This window comes from Crocodylus siamensis, chromosome 8 (genome assembly GCF_052110815.1).
Source record: "Crocodylus siamensis isolate JL-2025a chromosome 8, ASM5211081v1, whole genome shotgun sequence".
Classification (NCBI taxonomy): domain Eukaryota; kingdom Metazoa; phylum Chordata; order Crocodylia; family Crocodylidae; genus Crocodylus; species Crocodylus siamensis.
The window spans coordinates 1,726,474-1,750,871 of NC_143402.1; the positions used below are offsets into that span (position 1 = coordinate 1,726,474).

The 24,398-nt window shown below is 41.2% G+C and overlaps 1 protein-coding gene across 8 annotated transcripts in view; it reads right to left on the reverse strand.

Moving 5' to 3' along the window:
- Nucleotides 1-821: 821 nt before the first annotated feature.
- Nucleotides 822-24,398, reverse strand: part of KLHL13 (kelch like family member 13) — a 108,236-nt gene continuing 84,659 nt past the window's right edge. For all 8 annotated transcript variants that reach the window (XM_090059236.1, XM_090059238.1, XM_090059235.1 and 5 more), the window contains 3 exons: nucleotides 14,783-15,578; nucleotides 4,460-4,573; nucleotides 822-2,389 (listed from right to left, as the gene is read on the reverse strand). In XM_090059236.1, the coding sequence (XP_089915362.1) occupies nucleotides 1,902-2,389; nucleotides 4,460-4,573; nucleotides 14,783-15,578 (1,398 nt within the window). In that variant the 3' untranslated portion in view covers nucleotides 822-1,901. The remainder of the gene's footprint in view (nucleotides 2,390-4,459; nucleotides 4,574-14,782; nucleotides 15,579-24,398) is intronic.

Below are 24,398 nucleotides of genomic sequence, written 5' to 3' on the forward strand. Positions count from 1 at the left end.
TCAGATGGCTCGAATATGTTCCAAAAGGATTTATTCCGAATTGTACACAATATCATCTGTAATACACTGACACAGCTAGCCAGAGCAAGCGCACATTTTTTAGCCAAAGTGATGAAATACGAAACTTTGACAGAAGTAAATCTGAGCAACAAGTGAAGTAGATTTGGCCAAGTTATTCCGTCAAAGGAAACAAATGCTAACAGGTAAAACTGTGGTTAAAACATCATTACGTTGCCAACAGGGACCACCTATTAATAACTTTGTTGAGAACATTATCAGGGTTTACATGGTTGCTGGTAATAGGGACCATAACAAAGCATACACTTTTTTCTGCCACCGGGATTGTATTAATTAATACCAAATTCCTGTGGCTTAGGCTGGGAACGCCAACGTAATTATGCAAGCATAAGGTTTATGTAAGCATTCTAAATTAACATTGTTAAGAATCGTAATGGATTTTCATTCGATATAAAACAAGTGCTTGGAAAAAAAATACAGTCAGTAGCAATTTGTTATGCTAGAATAGGCAAAGCAGAGCTTACTCTGTCGTACACTTGAACCGCGGAGCATTTAAGCGAGAGCTCACTATGAGCCACTGTTCAGATGCAATTTCTGCATTTTCAGTTCTTAAAACTAAAATGGACATGTCTGGCCAGAGTGGTTTCCTGAAAGTAGGTCAAAGTACCCATTCAAGATCACTTGTGCATTGGTTTCCTAGCAAATTAATCTACCCACACAGATATATGCAACATGTCTCCTGGCAACAGAGAGGCATAAGAAGAAAGCTAAATACATTAATGAGGTAGCTTAGACCGAGTAACTGCAGTTAAAAGTTTTATTGAACAAAAGAAGGTAAAACATGGTAGTCTGAGTTCACTGAGCAAAAAGCAGCTCTCCCGCTGAAGCTGCACTTTGTGCTAAATAACCTTATTAACTGAGACTATACAGAGGACATGGAATATGCAAGTTCTCAACAGCAAAGGAGAAAAGGTAGATTAAATTTCATCTGATGGAACAATTTGATCAAATTTAGTGGCTTACATTAATGTCTCTAGCCCTTATCTATCCCAATTCAGTACAGGAGTACAACTGGATATACAGCTGTATTGAATTCCCATTTGTTAATCGTTTATGCTCCCCTTACAAGTGGAAGCAAATACCAGGGGTGAGAAAAAACAATGAACTAAAAAACATTAAGTCATCTGTCTGAATCGAGTCGGGGGAAAAAAAAGCCTTTGATGTTATAAAAAATCCTGGTCTGCACAGGGTCCACTCATACAGCATTAATATTTTTAAAATGATGATTTGATTTCTCCTGTCTGCCTAAGAAACTCCATAAGCTCTGAACACACCCACAGAGAAGGGCAGGTGCACAGATATGTCAAAAATACTCTGTGAAAAGAGAGGGAGGTAGCTCAGGCCTCTTGGCAACCTTTTCTCCTCATTCGCGCGGGTGCAGGCTGCCTCCCTTTAGTATCTGCAGTTGAAGGTGAAAGGAAGAAAGACGCCGGGATCTGAAGTTGGGCAAACAGTTCCGTGTTGGTTACAGTCCCTGCCAATTTGATTTATTGGACTTCCTAATGTAAGTGGTAAGGTACCTCACACCCAGCACACAACACTGAAAACGTACATAGTTCATACATTTTATGCAGACGAGCTCTCATTTCTCATTGTGTTAGACATTTGGCTCTGTGGAGTACATTGTGGTGTTTTTGTCTTAACCACTTGATAAACGTTGTAGGCCAAATAGACAGCACGGGTAACGTCCAAGTCCTGTGTTTTTCCCAGTCACTGTACCACTGGCTGTAGGCTAAGCCTAACAGATACTACTGAAGGAACATAATAGACTCCATGATGCAGTGCAAAGGTATTACTACAACGTCGTAAGTCAACAGATGTTTTTAAGGTGCTGAAAGAGGAGATTCTCTAGACGGTGACCCTGTGTTGTCCTCTGGGGGAAAAACAGTAAGAGTGCAGGCTCGAATACCGCCAAGTGATTCGGGCAGATCAAAGACCTTGTGCCACTCATCCTTTTCTGGGTCGTATTTCTGGACTATTTCCACCATACAGCGATTATTCCATGAGTATCCTCCAACAACGTAGATTTTATTTTCAAAGACGGCAACTCCAACATCACTCTGCCCACGGAGCATAGCAGCAATTGGAGTCCACTGGTCTAGGGTTGGTGAATAATATTCACAGCTTAGAACATCATCATAATCACTGGTCCCTCTAAAGTGATTTCCACCGATAACATAAAGCTTGTCTCCTACAGTACACATGCAATGCAGGCCTCTGACCGTGGTCATCGGAGCCTTCTGAGTCCATTTATCCGTGTCAGGGTCAAAGCACATGAGTTCCTTTTGGAAAGTATCATGGGTAATTCCCCCTAAAGAAACAGACATTAGTCAGTGATCCTGACCTTTGAATAAACAGTCACTGCAAAAATGCAAGCTCTGTCCAACTGAAATGTGTATAACTGCTGAAGCGATGAGCTACTTTAGGAAGAAGCATGCCAAGCGTAGGACTTTAAAAAGCAGGAAGAAGGCACTGGGGGGTGGTGAAGTACTCCCAGACCCCGCCGGCAGGGACCCTGCTTGGAGTGGCTGCACTGGGAAGGCCATGACACTGCTCAAGCACACACAAAACACAGCCCATGGCCTCATCCCCATGCTCTTCACTCGTATCGATTGTCAGCCAGCATCCATCTGTCTGCAGAACCGGCACTGCAGGGACCTGTACAGGGGATGGCAGAGGTCCTAAGATGCCGCTGAACCCTCCCTATGAACTGAGCTGAAGAAACACACGTTCAGACGATCCCCCTTTATTCATGCATCTGAAGGAGGCAATCTGGGCCTCGAACAACGCTACATAGGTAAGGTTGATTTTCAGAAGACAGAAAATAACTGCCTTCCTACCTGACTCTGTGCTTCCTGAACTGGCCATCTCCTTCCCATTTAATTGGGTTGCCGGGGTTAAGATTAAAGAGCCAGCCACAGCTTGGAGAAATGCAGGTGCATTTCACTGCTCACCATCCCAGCTACCACTGAGATGTGCACTAGTGTGTCTTTTACTTGCTTTTCCAACTGACAGGCAATGGCCAAGTGTGCCTGAGTGACCCCAGAAATCCAGGGGGTCCCATTACCATCACTTTGGCTGTGCTAGTGGACACAAAGAGACAGATAACTAAGATACCCTTCAAAGCATGCAGAAATGCGAGAGGCAGTCCATCTGCTCCTGATGCAGCTTCCTACAGAATGTATGAACTTATGTAAGCATGTAAAAATTAGTCTGAAACTCAACCGGTGAACACGAGTTTCCATTTCCATCCACTAGACAGATCAGCTGCTTTAAGATGATGCTTTCCCTTTGACTTGGGTATTATGTAACAACATCACAGGTATATAAGCAAAAACTCAAGTAGAGGGCTAAAACCTAATATTAATTTGATTTAAAAAATTATCTTGCAAAATGGCAAATCCCTTATTTTGGCCAACAGCCAAAAACTTCCAAAAATTAAGAAACTTCCTAATAATAACTCAACCTATTGAAGCCAGCCTTTCATGTCCAGGCTCAGTCTATGACTATCAAACCAAATGTCCCAAAACATCTCTCAAGTTTTTGGTCAAACAGCATTGTTAGAGTGGTTGTAGACAACACAGTGGACAAAATGCACAGGTTTCAGCTCCACGGTGGTCACAGGAAAGAATCGTGCTACTGAGGCCAATGGAAATTGTGACTCAAAGGTACACATTTAGAAGGAGCACAAGGCAAAAATCTGGGCACAGAGTCTAACGCACTGCACTACTTACAAAACACGTATGGGGTAAGAGGAGATCATGTAGGGACCATATACTGATTTGGCATGGAAACTTCTTCACTACAGAATAAATAACTGGGAGGTCTGACACCTTGCTATCTCAGGATATTTGCTGCTCCACTATTAATTAGAGGATGAAAGTTACTTAAAAAAATAGTAAAAGTAACATACTGTGGCTGACCTTAAAATATTTCCTGCTGTACCTAAGATCAGTAGATAATGCTGTCTCTTTATTCATAGCATTATCCCGACTTTCCAGCACTTACTGAGGTAATCAAGCCAAAATGGACAAGTTTTTAATAGCTTCTTCTGCATGACTGAACCATGTAGGTGTTTGAGCACAGCTGTCAGAAAAATCCTACTCTGAAGCTTAAAGCATGCAAAAGTCTGCAGTGCAATTCAAAGATGCTTAAAATGTGAGGATCTATTAACAGGGGTAACCATCTAAAACTCTTTTTTGGAGGGTGAGAAATATATGTTATTTCACCAGTTTTGTACGAAAGACATGCAGCATGCAGACATATGACATGCAAAGAATAATTCCTTTTGTTTTCCTTCTGCCTCTGTAGGAAGAAAAGCTGTGTAGCTGAGCACACCGCGTGGACACATTTTGTTCAAATACTTATAAGAATGATTTACCTGAAATATACATTAATCCCCCATACACTGTTCCTGCATGGCCATAGTGGGGCTCATTCATTTTTGCAACATAGCTCCATTCATTCATTCTTGGATTGTAACATTCCACTGTGGCTGTTTAAAAAAAACAAAAACCAGAAAGAATATAAAAAGCATTAGATTTGTGTGTCGCAATTTGATTTTGAGTTAACAATAGATGCTCATATAGTCATAAAAAGGCAGCATATCAGTGAAAACTGTTAAGGATGGAATAAAACTTCAAAGGTATGGTCAGATACTACGTCTAGTTAAAGGCATCACTAAACTTCAATATTTCTGTCCTGCAGGAGTAGCAGAAAAGAACTTTTACCCGTGTTTCGCAGTACAGGTGCAGCTTTATCTGCCACATCTCTCGGATATCTTGCTGAGGACACACATTCACGCGCACACACCCACAAACACACACACAGAGCAAAAAGAAAAAGGAAAAATAAAATTAGATGCAACTGCTTTTCTACTTCTTCCTCTGATGCCAGGCTCTTGTCCAACTAGAAATGGTGCAAACGTGAAACATGTCTGCTTATGAGAGGGGATTTGAAAAGATTAGAAAATCTTAAGCCCCTCTGTCAGTTTTTTTTTTCCCCAAACACATCTCCTCACCCATGCACAGATGATTTCAAAGCAGCTTGTTTCTTTCCAGCTCTGTATTAAAATGCTTTTATGCTACCCAGTGATCACCTGCAAGGACATTGGGCAGACTTGATTTACGAATTTAACATCCCCTTTGCAATGACAGTTACCTGCTACCGTTACAGCCATATCTTGCGGCATGGGGCCCTTCACAGACACAAGCCCAGATGGCTTTCAGGATTCAAGCTGTAGCAGGACACGGAGCAGACTCCTACTGATATCAGTGGGCAGCCACGTGGGTGAAGGCTACCCTCGGTGCCATCGTCTCTGGGGACTGAGGCCTAATGAAGCATTTCAATGGCGCAAGGATCAGGGCAACAATACAAATGCATGACTTGTGAATGTAATAGATGCTTGGGAGGACACTGCACTGTATGATAAAGAAACTACAATTGCGTTTCCAAGGAGAAATAAGCTTGGAGAAGATGCTGGCTGAAGACAAGCTGACTGGCTCAACAATGAAGTTCTAGATTTAGATGGCCAAGTAAAAGCCACAGAGGTGGGCCTAGGAGAAAGGCATGAAGGAAGTATTCAGAATAGCAGCCTGAGAAGAACAACAGGAGACATGCCCAGGTGCTTCTGGGTGTTACATATCCCTTAGTATCGTGATGCTGCAGCACAGGATGAAGATGCTGACAGCCCATGCTGATGCAGCCCTGAAGGAAAGTTATACCTCAGTATTACAGTCCCCTCTTACAAGTACCACTTTCAAAATTCACACGCATGGGAAAAGAAATACACCTGGTTGCCGAAAGGTATTACGCAAATCCAGGGTTTTGTTCAGATTTAGACAAGTGCTGAAAATCCCAGCCAGGTCTGTCTCTCCAGCCACCTGTGTGATACACAGCTATTAGGCTTGTGTGAAGCGGCTAGTATTTGCTTCGGATTCAGCCGATTCGGGAGGCAGCGATTCGATTCAGTGTCTCAAATCACTGTCTCAAATCAATTCTTAGTATTCATGGATAACTCAGTGCCATAACAATGAGTACAAGGACTATAAAAGACAGTTTTACAAGTACACAGACTTTTAAATAGACCAACCTATAAGACAAATATCTTTGTGAAAGCACCTGAGAACTGAAGGCCAGATTCTACTCATGTAAGGTCCCAATATACAGGACACGAGGCTCCCTAAATTGAAGTTAACCACTGCCGAATGAAGAGCCTCTCTCTCTACTCTTAGAGAACACGATGTGCCATTTTGTATCTCCAAGCAGTCACAACCCTCGCTCTATACAACATCAAAGATAAAACTTCCAGCACAACAGCATCTTGGACAAGTGATTCAGCTGAACTTAGGTGCAGAGACACATGGCTGTCTGAGGCAGGTGCTATTATATTCCCCGGCCTGCAAATACTGGTTTGCACTGAGCAAATGGTTATGTCGAAGGGAAGCTGACAGTGGTACTGGATGTAGGACACACATCCCAGCATAACTTTCTCCACTGCAAACTTATTTTGGACTGCCTTTGAAGTAATCTCATGCCAGGGAATAGCATTTCCTCTGCACATCCCATTTCAGCTCCATTTATCCTCTGAAGTAGATTATGAATACTCGAGATTAAGTGCGTTCTACATCCACGTTCTTAAAGGGTAATTTATCAGATATCCTTCCAATACCAGGTGCCTGATGCTTGCTGCAGCCCAGAGTCCTCTCTTACATTTCTCATGCAAGAAAAGACCAAGACTGATGGCTTAACTTACGAGTCTGAGAAGGATACAGGTCAGGAATCCATAGCTGCAGCATGCAAGATGCTCAGATTCACAGGTATGGTTTTGTAAGTCAATTTAGGTTTATGAAAATGATGAAATACCAGGAACCTTAGCCTAAAATTTTTGTTCTGGGGTTTGTTTGTTTTTAGCAAGAGTCCCCTAAATTAATTGCTGCCAATGGTACCAACTCTTTTTGAGGAACCTTGCAGGATGGAAAAAAGTGGACACCAAACTAATTTGTAAATGGAGGTAATTTATGTAAGCTGTAGCGTGCCTTGCCAAGTCTCCAGTATAGAAAAGGCAGCCTCAGATGATTATCTCCTAATACTCAAATGATTAAGATTCAAGTAAATCAATCCTTCATAAAAACAGCTCCATAATAAAAATCCTTACCTGCTGTTGTACCAAAATTAAACAACTCTGTGACTCTGTAAGCAGCATTTATAGACCATGAGTGCACACATGCTCTAGCACAACAGAGCCCAGCCTTTTGGGCAGGCTTGCCACAAATTAGCCCTGCACACTCCCATGCTGCTCTGATCCCCTTCTTCAGTCTGCTGCTCTGCTTTCTGCTCCCTAGCCTGGCTGCTACCATGCTTCCCTGTAGATCTGTTAAGTGCCACACATGGAAGCTGCCCGTGCCACTTATGGCACCCCTGCTCTAACAGGTTTCATTTTCATACGGCCCAAAAGAAATGACTCTGTTTCGTGATGGCGCTCACTTAGATGCACCAAGATTTATGAACTGTACACCACTGCCAGGAGACCCATCAGTCACCCGTGTCAATGCAAGCATCAAAGACGTGACTAAGCGTGAACACATTAGACTTGGCGCCAGGCGTGCAAGTGTCCTGGACAAAGATGGATAGGACTCTTTAATTCCTAAAACCACTGCTCTTCTCCTTCTGAGCAGAGCCACCACCCTTCCCCTGTCATTCCTCCACCAAGAAGGCACCCTGTTTCTGCCTATTTCTATGGAGACTACCGCCAGAAACAAGGTGTGCAAAAACTTCCAAGAGCAGGAAAAATGGGCCTGAGTTGTCAGTGAATAGAGTGGTCCTAGGTGTACACTGGTGGATGCCCCCTGCCTACCTTCGACTGGTGTGATCTAATTAGGCATGCCACAGTCAAACAATATACATTAGTCCTTATTTCCTTATATAAGCTAATGCATCTAGGTGCACAGGAACACCACCTTGGCCTTTCAGGATTACAACTTTAATAGTCGGGGGGTTTTTTCCTTTTAAGTACAAAATTCAGTTTTGCTCTTCCTAAAATATAAAACTTCGAAGGCTCTTGGGGAAATTTAAGTATTAGTAAGTGATATTTATTCAACCAGGTTCTTAAAGACTTTGCACTTCCCTATACAACTTAATTTCCATCTTATTTCCTCAAGTGCAGTTGATTTCTTGGGGTTCTGCCACAGTCATGTCAGCCTTATATTTATTGCACTTTGCATGACTAATTTCTAGCAGTTGTGCCAATATGAGTTATTTGTAAAATTTTCACTCAATTCTCTACCCAGACATTATAGAAAACACAATTTTCTCATTATGTCTCTTTATTTAAAGTTGTCATAGTTAATTTTCTTGTTAATAGGATTTTAGGTTGGTTAACTACTACAAGCCTTTGAAACAGAATTATCTGCTCAATGGATGAAGGCATCCCGAATTGGTAAGCATGGGATGGAAAGGGCATCGGTGACTAAACTGATACCATCTGGAGCCAAAAAACATTTTTTGTTCGTATGGTGCACACATTTACACTCTAGACTGCCATGCAGCAAAGTCCAACCCTACATGTTGCTAGGGTTATTCTTACAATTTGCCTACTTTTTAAATGGACAAGAAGGTAGCTTAACCATTTACCTTCCAATCAGCATATCAACAGCACCAAGTTTATCAGTCCAGTTAACTAAGTGAACAGTAAGTAGGGATTATCCCTTATAGTTTTCTCCCTGCATTTTCCTGCATGCTGGAGGGGGGAAATATTTTTTAAAAAAAGAGCAAAATTCTAGAAAATCATCAAGGACAAAAGTAGCCAATAATTTACACAAGATAGAAGCACAAGTAAAAATTCAGCTAGTTGCCCACCTCCCCTCGTTCTTTTTTCAACCCACACAGCAACAAGTCCCATAGGCGGAAGGGGAATGGGGTAGATTTAAGGCATAGAAGAACAGGTAATTTGTCAGGGAATGCCTTACAGAAACTACAGCCATAATCAGGTTATAAAACTTGAACTATTTGAGAAAGAACCATCCTCAGCTCGAGAATTCCAACTTTCTGGTGTGGTACTACACTTTCCGATCAACATTTACACAGTTCACGTTCATTTTGTGGGGAACACAAACATCTTGAAGATCACATCTGAAAACCTTGCATTGGCTCCCACTCAGATTTTTAAAATTAAGTTTTCTAAAAGATTCTTTTTTCACTTTAATTGGAGTGTAGTTACAGTCCTTGTTTTCCATGCATGCTGAGTCCATTACTGCCTCTCAAAGGTCCCCACAAGAAATTCAGATATTCTCCTCTCCTTACATTGCATCATGACTGGATATCAGTGTAGGCTGACACATCATCACACAGTACAATAATGCATATACAAGTAAGCCAAAATCCCAACTTTGTGGCAACACTACACACAAAATCATAGCGATGGGAGAACTCCAACTATGTGGGATTGGCATTTTTTTTGGATAAGCCAACAGAGCTTTCGGGGTACCTGACAGGCACCTCAATTTTTTTCTCCCCCTTCTTTCCATACCCTTTTTCTCACACTTTTTTCCAGGTCCATCTCTACCTCGTCCTATAGGACCAGCTCTCTCGAGCATGCTTTCATTCTGCTGTCCCTTCTCTACCCTTTCACCAGCCACATTCCACTTCCACGCATGGCCCAACTCCAATTAGGGGCACAACTGGGCACCGCCTGGGCTTTTGGCATTTAAAAAAAAAAAAAAAATCAAGTCCTTACAGAATCCCTTTGTAATTTTAGAGAAAGTGAGGTGTTAATGCCTTGACCAAATTCCAGTTCAAGGAACTTTCCCTGTGGGTTTCAAATGGGTTATTTTTCCCCACTCCGTGTGGATGTGCTATACTCTTCTTCCAGTGTTATGCATGTTAAATAGCTGCTACTTTACCACTGCTGAAACAGGCACATCTGGCTTGGAAAGCAACACCTACGCAGCTCTCAAATGTTAAAGCTTCTCAGAAGTGTTTTGAACGTGTTGGTTAAAGGACCCCAAAGCAGTGGTGTTTTTTGTTAAACTGGTACGGAAGGCTTTTTGACAAAAAAAGGACATTTATTTTAATAACTCTGACCCACAGGCCCTGGACCTGAAGTATCTGGAAAGTTATCCAGCCTAACAAGAGTAAGCTGAAAGAATTCAGTATCTCTGCAACTGGCAGCGAAAGTTGATTTTTATTTTTTTATTTTTTGGAAACTTGTTGTTAAGCTTTTACATTCATATCACATACAACAACTAAAAGGCTGAGATGAGTTTGAACCTAAGGGCAAATTCCATAATGCTGGCCCAATGCACATTCAACCTCTTATTTGAAAAGCTAAGTTTTTCATATTTCACAGGCTTGGGGAATTTAGCTAGATTTCATGCCTTTAAGCGGTCAGCTTTCGTGAAGGGAATAATGAAAGTGAAAAAAGCATGTTGTTTGGGCAATTCATGGGAGGAGAAAACAAATTGCTTCCAAATCAAAATCCTAGAGAGCCAGAAGAGCAAACACTTACACAGTGCTTTCCATGCAGAAAGAGCCAAAGCATTTTACCAGCTGCGTGGAAGTCTCATCACCAGTTTAACAATCTGGAGTATCTTTAAAAAATGTGTGAGAGCAGGTAAAGCACACTGCATGCAACTGAACTGCAGGGAAAATTTAGGGCAGGAGAGCCTCAAGTAAACTTGCAGGAGAACATCACACCTAAGGCCTGCCCTACACACAAAAAAACTGCACCAGCTTTGAGTAATGGTGTTATTGTACACCAGCTAAGCGTCACCACTTTGTGCAGTAGCAATCTTGTTTAACCCCGGCTTTTACAGGTTCCGCCGGCATTAAAAATATATCAGCACAAACTAAACTGATAGCTGATTTTTAAAGAAAGAGATCCCAAGCAAGCTGAAGTGATTTAGTTAAACTGATGCAAGTCAGGCTGGTAGTAGTGTGCAAACAAGCCTAGTCTTGCAGTTAAATGCCAAGCAACCTTGCACAATGAGTGACCAAGATGTTGGCATTAAGCACCCTCCAAAGTAAGCTGCCAATCCAATAACATCTGGCTCCTTCAAACCTCTGGTACAAGGTCCGAGTTACTCCCGAGGGTCATACACTGAATTCAAACCAACTCAGGAGGAAGCTACATGTTCTTTGTAGCAGCTCCCACGGACATGTCCGAGCGCTTTGCCTGAAAATACAATGAGACAGTGGGCCCCACTACCATTAAGGATTATTCAACTATCCCAGTATCCAGCTGACCCACGTTACAACTAGCAGTAGACACCCTCCCCCCACAAACGAAAAATCTAAAACGAGCAAAAAGCAGATGACAAAAGAGCTTAGCTTTTCCGGTGAAACAAACCAGCAGATAGAGATCAATCAAAAGATCATTTTGTATTTTAAACTTTGCCCCAAAAAACAATTTATACAGAACTCTTCAGTAAGGAGTGTAAGCATCCTATGGTCTTTTCAACATAGTCTATTTTCAAACTGGTGAACAAATTGCTCTTAGAGCTTTCGGTATTCCCCTTTAAAATTATAGGGAATTATTTTAAATTAACTGACCTTCAAGTACCTAGAAGTATGCTTGGGGTTATTCACAGAATAAATTAAACAGGTTTTAGTTTAATAACAGTAATCTCATGTATAAAATCTAATTAGTATATCAGATCCACCACTAAGACTGATGCTTTAGCTGACTCACAGGCAGAGATTGATGTTATGACTGCTGTTTGCATAGCAGACCAACAAGAGATATTTCCTGCCCATGGAAGATCACGATACAACAGTTTGTATAAAAGTCTAATTTTTTTAAGAACATTTTACTGGTCAACATAAACTGTTTCACCACCTTCACATCCAGCCTCTCCACCATCAGGACATAGTCGACTAGCACCTATTCCCATAGCCCATGATAAGCATGTGCTATGGGGGGGGACACAAAGAAAGAGGACACCTTTTTGCAAATTCACTCATTGTGGAAAAGAAAAACGTATACATTCCACAACTCCATCACAATGCAGATGTGTTTTTAACGCAGGAGGGAAATCAAAAACTGCCTCACGTGGCTGCCGGGACAACAACGTGACAAGTCACATGGACTGTCCTCTTGGAATGAGCCACCAGCAAGGAGCTTCTAGTGAAGATAAGCTGTTCTGACACTATTTACACAAGATAACAAATAAAAAAAGAGAAAGGACTACATTGTTTTTGCACAGTATGTGCACTTATAGAGCCTTAAGCTTTTACCATAGTTTGTATGAAGGTAGATAAAGCAACAAGTTGCTGAGCACTATCAATTTAGCCATAAATCATGGAACTGTTGTATAAGAAAGTCAAATTATTTTAAAGTTCATTTTATAATATATTTTAAAAGCCAAAGAAGCATTCTAAATGTCACACTTTATGCCTCATTGGACAAATCAATTCTACTACTCAAAACTGAGTTAGCTTCATTAAAATAACTGAAAGTCTAAAACTCTAGTTCTATATACTAGGGGTGTGTGAAACAGGCCCTATTAGATTCGGATTTGGCCCAAATCGGGGACAGCGATTCAATCCGTTGATTTGGATCACTGTCCCTACAGCAATTCGGCTGAATTCGAATCTGAAGATTTGATGCTGATTCAGAGAATCAGCGATTCAGACATAGACACAGCTTTAAAAGTTTTTTCTACATACCTTGAAGTACAAGGTGCAGCTTGTGAACACTGTGATGCTGGGGCAGATGGAGCATCCCACAGGGGCACAGGGGGCCCTCCACGTGCTCAGCAGCAATCCCAGAAGTGAACCAGAAGTACTTCCGTGGGGTTCAAAAAATATTTAAAGCTGTCTCTATGCCTGAATCACAAAATCTTTCTGAATCTCTCTGAATCGATTCAGAAGGTTCCAATTAGATTCGGAGAGATTAAGGGGTCCTCTGATTTGATTCAGATTCGGAGAGTCGGCCACCGAATCAAGCTGAATCTCCATCAAATTGAATCGGGGACCAAAGCTCTGCACAGCCCTACTAGATACCTCCCAAAACAGAAGTCTGTTGTATGAGTGGGAAGTGTGCTGCATATATACAGATCTGCAACATTCAGATAGTGAACAAAATAAAGATAAATAGATCCTGGATGACAAAACAATCAGTTAATTTATTCAGTTTAGTAACAAAGACGATACTTCAGGACACTGGCAAACCTACTGCAGTCTACTGAGTAAAAATAATTTTAAGATCTCACTACAAAGATGCATCTTGCTGCCCAGACTGTTGAGGATGGGGATGTAGGAAACAGAGATATTATTATGCAACTCAGAAGTGTGGAGCTCAATCCTGTATCTTACTGTATTGGTAATACACAGATAGACGTTAAAATTCAGTGATGGCAAGGATTTCTTTGGGTGGTAACTTTTATTGGACCAACTGTGTAGCTGGGATAAGACTTAGACAAGCTTTCAAATGCAAGACCTTCTTCAAAGTTCCTAAGAAATCCTTGCCGCTCATATAATCTCTGGATCATCACAGCTACACTGCTCTTCCGTTACCAATTCAGTAAACACACTCGGAACTCTTCATAAACTATGACCACCACTCATTTTTGGAGGAAACGCTAATTAACAGAGGTCTCACACCTTTGATGGACTAAAGCTGTGGCTAGAACATGTCTGAACTGCTGCAGCTGCACGCAGCCACGGCTTTCCAGCCAGAGGGTGCTGCAGGGAGCAGAGGATGTCTCCGGAGCAGGTGCGGGGACAGCCAGCAGCAGGAGTCTGATGCGATTCGGATGCTTCAGCCCCAGACTCTCCTACCTCTCTCTGGAGGGGAGAGGTAGGTCCCCCACCACCCCAGAGGGCTGGAGTAGGCAGGATCAGGGATTACAACTCAGAGGTTATTCAGCCTGCAGAGTGTCTTCCCATCCATTTTAGGGAAGGGAAGAGTAGATCACTGTGGGAAGCTGGAGGACCTATTTAGTTTTTGTTTTTTGGCTTAAGTAATTAAATTATGATTTTTGGCATGAAGAACAAAGGTGGGGGAGGAGAAAGAAGTGATGCAAAATCACCGATCATCATGAGAAGTAAGATGCTTAACCATGAGCCTGTAAATACACAACAGTCTAAATATGTTCTGACAATCTCCATCTCACTGATTATTTATTAGCCTGCCTTTAAACCACAAACACCTTTCAAAATACTGAAATTCCAAAGTAGCCACTGCAATTTCAGTATGAAATTCACATTTTTTAAGTTGCAACTTCACAGCTTTCCTTTAAATAAAAGTATTTCAAGGAACATCCTGATCTAAATAAAAATGCGTTGAATTATTTTTATTTTACACTGTAAAGGTTACTAAATCATGTGTTTATAAAGCAACTGCTATACATGGAAACAGCTGTTAAAAAGTTTATGTATATTGGCATGCTAACGCATCTTCAATCAAATGCAAAACCCTTTCTTAAAAAAAAGTTTTACAAACTCAGTCTAAGATTCCACAAGCATTTAGTGATAAGTTGTTTTAGATCTTATTAAAAGATAAGGATACTGGATACTACACAACTAAATTAATGTCACTTTTTCCTGTAAGTTATATTCTGCATACCTACAATTACTGAATTTCCATAGCTTACAATGGAAAGAAATATCTTGGAAATGAGATTTTTTGCTGACAAAAAAAAGGGTGCAGGGGAGGGAGGGAGCCAAACAGACAACCACTCATACATTCCAGGTAACACACACTTACCTAGTTCACCAGCTGCATTTCGACCACCAACTGCATATAAATGTCCTTTTAGGGCACTTAGGTGGAAGAAGGTGCGCTTTTCGTTTAAAGATGCAACTTGCATCCACTTATTATAACGAGGATCAAATCTGAAGACTGTGTCAACTGCTGTTTTTCCTTTTGTGTCATAATTGCTCTGACCACCAACTACATAAAGAAAGTTTCCAATCACAGCGATGCCATGCTGGTATCTTGGTGCATCCATGGGAGCTAACGATTTCCACTCGTGTGCCTTTTCATCGTACATCCGTAATTCTTTGCTGACAACCAGCTGCTGCCTTAAAACTCCCCCCAAAGTTACTAAGTGAGTACTATCTGATCGAATGGCAGTTCTCTCTGACTGCATAACCGGTTGCATGTATGGCATCATTTGGTAGTTGCTGGCTTCCAAAAGCAAATTCACACAGGTATTGTCAGTTCTCATGAAATCCACTGTTTGGACATAGTTAATAAGGTCCTGTGGGGTCATCAGTGGAAATCTGATGTTCTTCATTAGCTTTGCAGCATATTCCATTCGAGGCTCCTCATACCGTAGCCAGCGACACGCAGCCTTGAAGAGTTCGAGTTCAGTGCAGTGCTTAAGGCTATTACTTGAAAGCACAAAGGCAAGACGCTCAAAGGGGAGTTTCACAAATTCACCTGTACTTAATAATGCAGGGAAATTCTTCAGGATGAAGTTGTTAACGTACTTATCCACTTCCGTGAGATTGTACGTGTTGGCGATCCTCCCAACCTCAACACAATTTTCTAAAGAAACCTAATAAGTGAACGGAAAGATGAATCAAAACCACTTTCTCCTAATTTGACATCTGCATGATAATACACAATTTAATGAATGCTATAGAGAAACAATAGTCGCACCATCTTGCAATACTCAAAGTGATTCACAAGCAAAAAAATATTCAGACCAATGTGTACATGACTGTAGAAAGAGACACAGTAACTTATCTCCAGTTTGGAAGGAAGGAAGGAACGAGACAAGTAGCAAATGCATGTATTAAATACATCAGATGTGCTATAAAATGATGATACACTGTAGGTAAAATGCTCTAGAATAGTGAAGTGTTCTGTTAACACTTTTGTAGTTCAGAATTGGAAAATGTGGTAAAAGGAAAAGTGACTAATTCAAAAACTGAGTGAATCATCATGTGAATTGGCCTCAGGAACTCAACACAATCCAGTGCCCAGACTGCTACATTATAACTTACTCATTAATTTCCTTGGCTATAAAAACCCTTGCACTTGGTGAATTCTCCTCTATTCCTAACCTTCCTTTCAAAACCAGTACCCACGCCCACTCAACAATTATTATCCACTGTTCTTTAAGATATATTCATGTATGCATGATAATAACTGTTTAACCAGGAATAGATTAAATATTGTCGTTAAGAACTTGGTGATCAGACAGGGCACACCTTGTTCTGAAGCACAGACATATCTAACAATGCAAAATCGCCTCCTCAATATAAAGTGCCTACAGTAAAAGGAGATGCTGGCGAGGTCTACAATAGCGCACATTTGATGTAATCTATTTTTAACTGCTTAGATATATTCTTTATAAAATATTAATTATGCACCATAAGCAACGTATTCAGGATCAGTTCATTTTAAAACTTTCTAATAAAGAACATGTGGCAACTGGGAAAACTAATTATGCATATGATTGCAGCCATTCATTACCATGTAGTTTCCTTTCATAAAAGCCATCAACCAAAGGTGATGTTTTAACACAAAGCATCACACTGCAGTTTCACTTTCAATAAGTCGCTTAGTTTCATCTTCCCTACTTCCACTTCCCAATGCCTACTGTCAGCTCTGAAAATGGCTATTTGTCCACAATAGAAACAAGGAGCTGTCTTTGGACTTGGCTTATTCAGGGAAGGGCTCTTCATCTCTTTGCATCTACCTCTCCAAGCAACACCTGTGGCTTCTCAAACTGTCCCAATAAGCAAGTGAGTATGATGGCAGCCTAGTAGTTACAGTACCCACCTGGGACAGGGGTAAACTCAGATTCTAGCTCTGAAAGCACTTCCTGTGCGTTACATTAACAAACACAGATGATCCTGGCAGCACGGCCTGGAAGAAGCCCAGTATCCTCCTACCAAGTAAGTCTACTAACCACTTGGCTGGAGTCATGCCGACTCTTGCAGTCTCTGGCCAATGAGTCTTGCATCTTTTCTGCAGCGGTCCCATTTTGACTTGAAAAGGAGTGGTCAAAACTGCTCCCAATCCAGCATGACCTGGTGGTGAGTGTACTCCCCTGGGAAGTGGGAGCTGTGGGTTTGAAACCCCTCAAATCAAGGAAAGAATTAAGTCTGGGTCTCCCTTATCCTGGGCAAGCACTCTAACCATGAGACTAGGGCACCAGCACCCACTCCTCCACTCCTGTTTTAAACTAAAGGAGTGAACACTGCTCAGTCCTTTGCAAGAGAAAGCACAGGTAGGCACCTTTAGCACTGCCTCCCTGCATCCCTGAGGGAGAAGTGCAGATGTGGCAGATTTGTGACTCACATCCCTGTCCTCAGCATTTCCCAGATGATTAACTCAAGGTGTCTGCACAGCAAGCTTGCTGACTCTGCATGGCTCCCAGGACAGCACGCTGGCTGGTCCTCACCCCAGGGCTGGAGGAAGAAAACTTGGACACATCAGCAGCTTAAAAGACTTGGAAACAGGCCCACAAAGGCTGATATTTTGGAGCCTCACTCATCATTTCTGAATGCTTGGGGGTAGGAGGACTGCAATGCCCCAGGTGAGTCCCAGAGGACATGGGCTTTCTCCAGGACTCTCTTCCTGTCAATAATAAAAGAATTATATTGGGAACTTAGTTGCGTTTACTCTTCTCTTTTACTGTTTCAAGTGGAGGGGGGGTCTAACCAATGTGTAGGTTATTTCCAAGTTATAACACTGCCATTCAATTATCCAAAAACTCTGCAAGTCTAGTTGCTGCAGCGGTGATGGTAGCTTTTGTCCATTAGGATCCAGTTTAAGAATAATACATCAGTTCTCACGGGCCAGTGGGGAGTCACCAGATGATAACCTTCATTCATATGCCAGGATGCCTTCACAGAAGTGAAAGACTCCATAGTCTATTAGCCTCCAGGAATACACATCTCTGTAATCGCTTTTTAACTCTATAAATATGTGGCAAGCTGGCAGGATTTACACTAAATCATATATACATGGATGAAGTTTTTTGCAAGTCTTTGAAAAATGTATAAACTCCTTTATGTTAAAAATCAAGTATATTACTCTGTATATCTTGTAGACTCTGATGTTTAAAATTACAGCTCTAAATTGATTGATTACTTGGTCCAAATTGAATCTGTTGTAATGTCAGCATATGTCAGACTCTGGAGCATTTTGATCAGTTATTCCCAACCCACATTCATGGACTTGTGCAAATTTCTGTGCTTGGGTTGCTAGCAAATGAATTCCCTCATTCACTTCCATTCTGATTAAAACGTTAAATGTTTTCTTAAAAACTACTTTCCTTGCCAAAAGTGCAATTTTTGTCAATTTTACTGCACACTGAGATAGCTATCAAATTACCAGGCTACATTATACTGCCCAGAATAATCCTAGTTTGATTTACAATTATTGTTTTCTAAAATATAACTTGGCTTGAAGATGAAGAAAAATGGCTGACAAACAGCAAGAAATCTAATAATGACTAGCACAAAAATGTTCAAAAATTGGACAAGTTATGGTACAGAAACGTAATTTTTCAGATGTTGCTTAGATACAAAGAAAGATATTCTAGCATTTCATTTAAATGGTAATTTAAGTTGCTTTTCATTTTCTGCTGGTCTACTATACCTATGATACACACAAAACGTTAGTTCTGCATGACAGCGAAGAGCCTGACGCTCATTATCAGGCAAAGGAGTAGCCCCAGCAATAGTCCTAGCACCCCCTTTGGAGTTAATGGAAGAGCTGAAAGGCAAACAGCCTCCAACAAAGTGCAAGATCTCTTTTGCAGAAGAGCTTATTTCTAGCAAATATATCTTATGCTAAAGCAGATAAAGGCTATAATTGGGCAAACAGATAAGCAACCCCACTGAGAGGAGTGGAGGGACAGTTCATACCAAGTAAACATTTCTCACTTTTGAGGAGCACTGCTAACAGCAAAATAGTTTGTTTTATAATGTTAACTTCCTACCAAGGGGCTGAAACTTTCAGTAAACACTGGGAAGCACTTTTAAAAGGAGCACAGCAAGGTAGCGGCGGGTGAAGGGCTGCAATATGTTACTGAGAAAAGTAGTTAAAAGCTGGAGAAAGAAGTCTTCTCCCTTGCTAAAGTGGCAAGAAGATCCTTTCACAGTTGCATGGCTTAGAAAAGAGAAAAAATGGTAGAGAGCTCCAACAAGTACCAAAAAGGGGGCGGGGGGAGGGGGAAATCGTATCCAGGTATAGAAACTAAAGATGGACAAGGGAACAAAAGAACAGGTATGAGGGCTCTGGGGTTACTAAAGAACAATACGTGATAACTGGGGCATAAAAATCTTAAATCCTCAGGCCCAGATACTCAATGTACTTAATGACCAACTCCCACCTGTTACAATAGGGCAAAAAGCAGCTAAAACCCTTCGATGCGGTATACCTCTGCACTGAACTTAGGATCATGATCTCAAGGTCTTTTCCTCCCACTTTTTGTTGGGGCTGCCATGTAAAGGTGGTCTATCCTTAGCCAGATAGACCACTTACAACAGGCATTTCCATCCCCTAAGAGCTGTCAGCTTCAAAGACCACACGGTTTTGCTGTACGGCTCGCTCACCTGGCACAATGGTTAGATCTCACACTCCCACCAAACCACCCAACCATCCTGCTCCACTTCAGGCTTCCTCACCCCGCTCCAAGCAATCCTGAGAAGAAAAGCTCCTATCCAACTTTGAGACCTCCTTCCCTCATTGAAAGTACTTACTGCAATGCATAAAAGACCTATCATTTGTTTCATTGAAGGGAAGGCTAAGACGATAGTTTTCCTGGTTTGAGGAACACTCTGTTTAACTAGAGGATGATGCATCACCTGCTTTAATACAGCCTATGTTTGAGTAATGTAACTTTTTTAGCTAGATTTGTCATTTTGTGCTCTGATTCAAGCTGCAACAAAATTTGCCATGTGTACCCTGTCATTCAACTCAGCCCTGCAAAATACACTTTCGCAATTTTAACTGGCTATATACATTTAATTTTATATCTTTAACCAGCTCTAATTAGTTGCAACATTTCTAGAAAACTACAAGCAGTTAATACCAACACAAGAAATACTACAGACATCTTACTAAAGCTGTATTAAGGTTTTTCAGTGGGGAAAGGGACTGGCTTCTTACAGGATCTACAAACCTAAAAGGAAGCACTAAAAGAAAGCCTAAGTATCACAATTAAGGTATTTTTTTGTCATTAGCATACATTTATGATCATCCTTTTATTCAATGTGTGTTCCTTTTTCTTTTTTGTTCTCCCTTGCTCTTGGTAACCGAAAAGTTGATTTATTCTGGCTTGGGTTTGTCCAAGTCATACTGCAGTCACTGCAGCACAGACGTACCCCAAATAACTACAGGTTTGCCTTGGAGATCTCCTGCCTAAATATAGACATGCCAACCTTGCTCAGCTTATGAGATGTGGAAAAAGTCACAGGCCAAGACAGCTCTGCTGCAGAGCAGATCTACGCAGATTATTAGAACAGTGAGCTCCTTCGGTTGCTGACAAGTCCGATGTTACAGAGTAATCCTCAAAAGCAGATGTAAAAAAATAATTTTAAAAATTATTTGGCCATTGTTTATATTTGAGTTATTGCAATTTTAATTTCACCTTTAACAAACTTTAAATAATGCCCATACAGATCCCAAAAGGTATCCTGACATGGTATGTTTAATTGTGCCATTGGATCATTATTTTTAATCGATTTCATGGAATAACAAACTGTAGAACTGCCCGATCCACTTCCTAGTTAAAAAGGATTACGGACATCTCAGCTTGTAACAGTCTTGCCTTTGCTAGATCCACATTTCAGAAAACAGATGCAGGTCATAAAATGTTATATCTCACTGTTTTTACACAAAAATCAGCTCTCACATTATGTTTATACCTGGCTTTATAAACATTTATTACCATTTCCCTACACTGCGTTATGAAGGCATGTAGTTACTTCGTGCTTTGCATAAAGTGACTAATAATTAATACATCCTAGATCTGTTAAAAGAAAGGTATGTTTCCAACAAAGGTTAAGTCGGTGCTACTTTGCATGCCTCGCTCGACTCAAGAAAGAACAGCAGACTTATGAGAAGTGCAAGTTAAGAATGGAGTGAAACTGGTATAACGTGATGAACGTCAAAGTTAAAAGTGAAGTTTTGTCAAAAGTAATGTATTATGGGTAATCTTAGGAATGAAGAGTAACAAATACTCAACCACTGCTCTTTATGCAAATCCCTCTCCCTTTCATTCTAAATGCTTTTGGCTAGCTTTTGAGAAGTGTATGCAGACAATTAACATTAAGGCGGCAAACATGCTTAGGCAGTTTAATAAACTAACTAGACACAAAGGAAAAGAACCTGAACAAGGAAAAGCTTTTCTGAGAAAACATCCTAATAAGTTTAATTAGAGGACGAGACAGCCAGTTTAACAAGGGGGGAAGTAGAGTCACCCTGTCTCAGAACAGCATTTCTCTTGTTCAGCTACACTCAGAAAAAAACATCAGTTATCCCATCTTTCTTCCAGCAGAAGCCAAACCTGAACAGATTTACAAAGTTCCCAATTGTTAGGGTTTTTTTAAATAGTGTGGTAAGATGAGCGAGAAAGACAGAAACATTCAGCCTGCAAGCTGAAGGTCTTTCATTCATCTTTACATCAGGCACAGCCCGATACAGACAGCTTTCTACCAATTTAAACGTTTTATTTGAAGGTGCAATAAAGAGCATTTACTAAAGGAGTTAAATCAGTATATACAAGTTTATACTGGTATACAGTATCTGTATACATGGTATAGCTTGTCTCTAAATTAGGAGAGTAGTTCACAGCTGCACCACTGCACTCCACACTAAGTGTGCTGCTTTAACTGTTTCATGCATTGGCGGCCTCAGGATTAACGACACCAGTTTTTAACCAATGTGTAAAACAGTGCAGGCACCCTACAGGATCCAGGTCCGATTTGTAAATCTGGAAATGAGCAGAAGTGTTACACAGCAAAGCCCTGAGGTCTGCAGGATCAGTAAGAAACATTCAACATTAATCCTTTGGTTTTAAAGAACCTTACAAGAAACGTGCAGCTGAACTGCTCAAACTAAGTATCTGGAAAGATTAAAATGGGTAATTTAGATTCTAGAATAATGTAGGGAGCAAGCTAGAGCGAGATAAAAAGGAGAAGATATTTTCTTTATTTGTGTTCCTGGTTCGTGTGGTTTGTGTCCCTCCCCCCCATTAATCTTTTCCCTAAGGGCCCTTTCTCCAGCCCCACAGAGGGTTTCCAGAGAAACACAGTACAATATAAGCAGCATTTCTTTGAGTTAAGCTGAAGGATTCATTCAGCTCCCATCCTGCTGCTGTAGGGCAAAGACCTTTGTGGTTTAGAAGAAACCACGCCAGAGGTTCTGGAAAAGCAAAAGCAGGTAGTGGGACATCTTCTTACTCCAGCCAGCCCCCCCCAAAGACAAAGCAGGGGAGGAAGGCAAGGAAGGATGCCAATGCCTGGTTGAGTGAAAGAGCCAAATCCAAGAAAAAACCATCTCTTTTGCAGGGACATCTGTTATTCTGAGGAATGGATCCCCAAATTTATTTGAATACAGAAATGGGGAGCCAGCCTCTACAAGTGACATCTGGAGTAGGGGAGGACAGAAGGGGGTATGAACCTCTGAACCCCTCAGCTCTCCTGCTGTACTTGGAAGATGCAGTTCATATGTTTTAGTCTGCAGTGAAAAACAGCCACAAAACCAGTTATAATAAAAAAAAAAAAAGTGCTGCCTAGACTATAATGACGCCATTACATAGCAAGGTTGGTAACCACGCTCAATAACATTCAGGATGGATATAAAGTGTTATGCTAGCACATTCCTTAAAAAAAATAAAAAGCCTTCAAACTTATATACAAGCTCCAGGGTAGATAGGGTCATAATAGAAAAGAACCTAATAAAGTATCTACTTTCAGAGTTAAATCAATTTCTTGTGTCTAAATTCTGCAGGCAAGCATTCCTGTGAGTGTGTGTACACACACACACACACACACACCTCTATTGCCATAACTAAAAGGACAGACTGAAACACTAATATCTTTCCACTTAAATAGAAGCTTAGCAAGCAAATAAAAGCAGTATCTTGTGCATAATGTCGGTTATATGCTCATAAATCCTGACATAAAATAATTAACAGCTATGAGACAGGAGGGGATTGGATTGAGAATTAGCAGTATATTTTCAGGACTCTAGAATAAGACAATGCTTTCCCCTCAGTACCATGCATCAGAGATGGAGCCTTTACTATTTTAACAAGCTTGTATAGGCTGCTCCACTGAAGAGCTGGTGGTGGCTTTTTGTACCATTACAAACCAGTACAGAGAACAATGAAGAATATTTTAACTCAACAACATTTAAATATGGAAAAAACTCAAGGGCACATGCACACCCCTACAGGAAATTTGTCAATGCACTCTTAGCCACCAATGCTCTTCCTACTTGCTCACCATGCAAAACATCCACTTTTCCTTGGTTCGCAGTCGCTTGAGTAAGTTTCATCAGCAATGACCCTGTGCCTCATGGAAAAGAGAAACTCAATTCCAGTTAATGTCATTGTATTCCCCTTTGCTTAGTACGCTGTCAGAATTTGCACTATCATAACATGCCCTTAAGTACCAAATTATTCTTCTACCTAGCAGGACAATCAATGAGATTTTCCTGATGTTTGTTTCTGCCAATTTTGTGACGAGCCAATGTTTCAAATGCCAAATACTGGGGAGCAATCTGAAGGAAGGCATGGAAATCAACTTTGTGCTTTGTAGACATCACCTACATACACAGAATAGAGCAGGTCTCTGAGATATAAGATGCAAGAATTTGTCAAGTGAAGAACACGGGTCCTTACCCGACTAGCATGTCATCGATCAGGTCACAACACAGTCCAAAGAGCACCTCTGGATGAAACAGAATAAGCCCTCAAATATTTGTTTTGCACAACCTATCACCAGAGCTCCCTCCCTCAACTCCTGTAAAAAGGGATCTCGGAGCACGCCTGCGAAGTCCAGGCAGCAACTAGTCCTGCTCCTGCATAGCAATGGTGCCACTGGAACCTGATCAGACCCTCTGGGGATCAATGCAAAATAAGAGTTTTAATAAAAATCCCAGGCGCTGTTGGGCCAAGGATAAGCTGCAAACCCCTCCCCGAGGCAGTTCTGCCTGTTAGCCAGAAGACTGCTACCCTGAGACAGAAAGGTCCTTCAACTTCCGTATCCTTGTAGTCACAAAAAAGAGGTGTTTTGTTTTGGGGGGGTTTTGTAGATGTGCTAGTCAATGTAGCAAATCCCAGGCATGGGTCAGTAGAAGTTGTGGTCCCAACATGTTAACAGGTAGGGCAAAGCCTACCAGAGAGCCT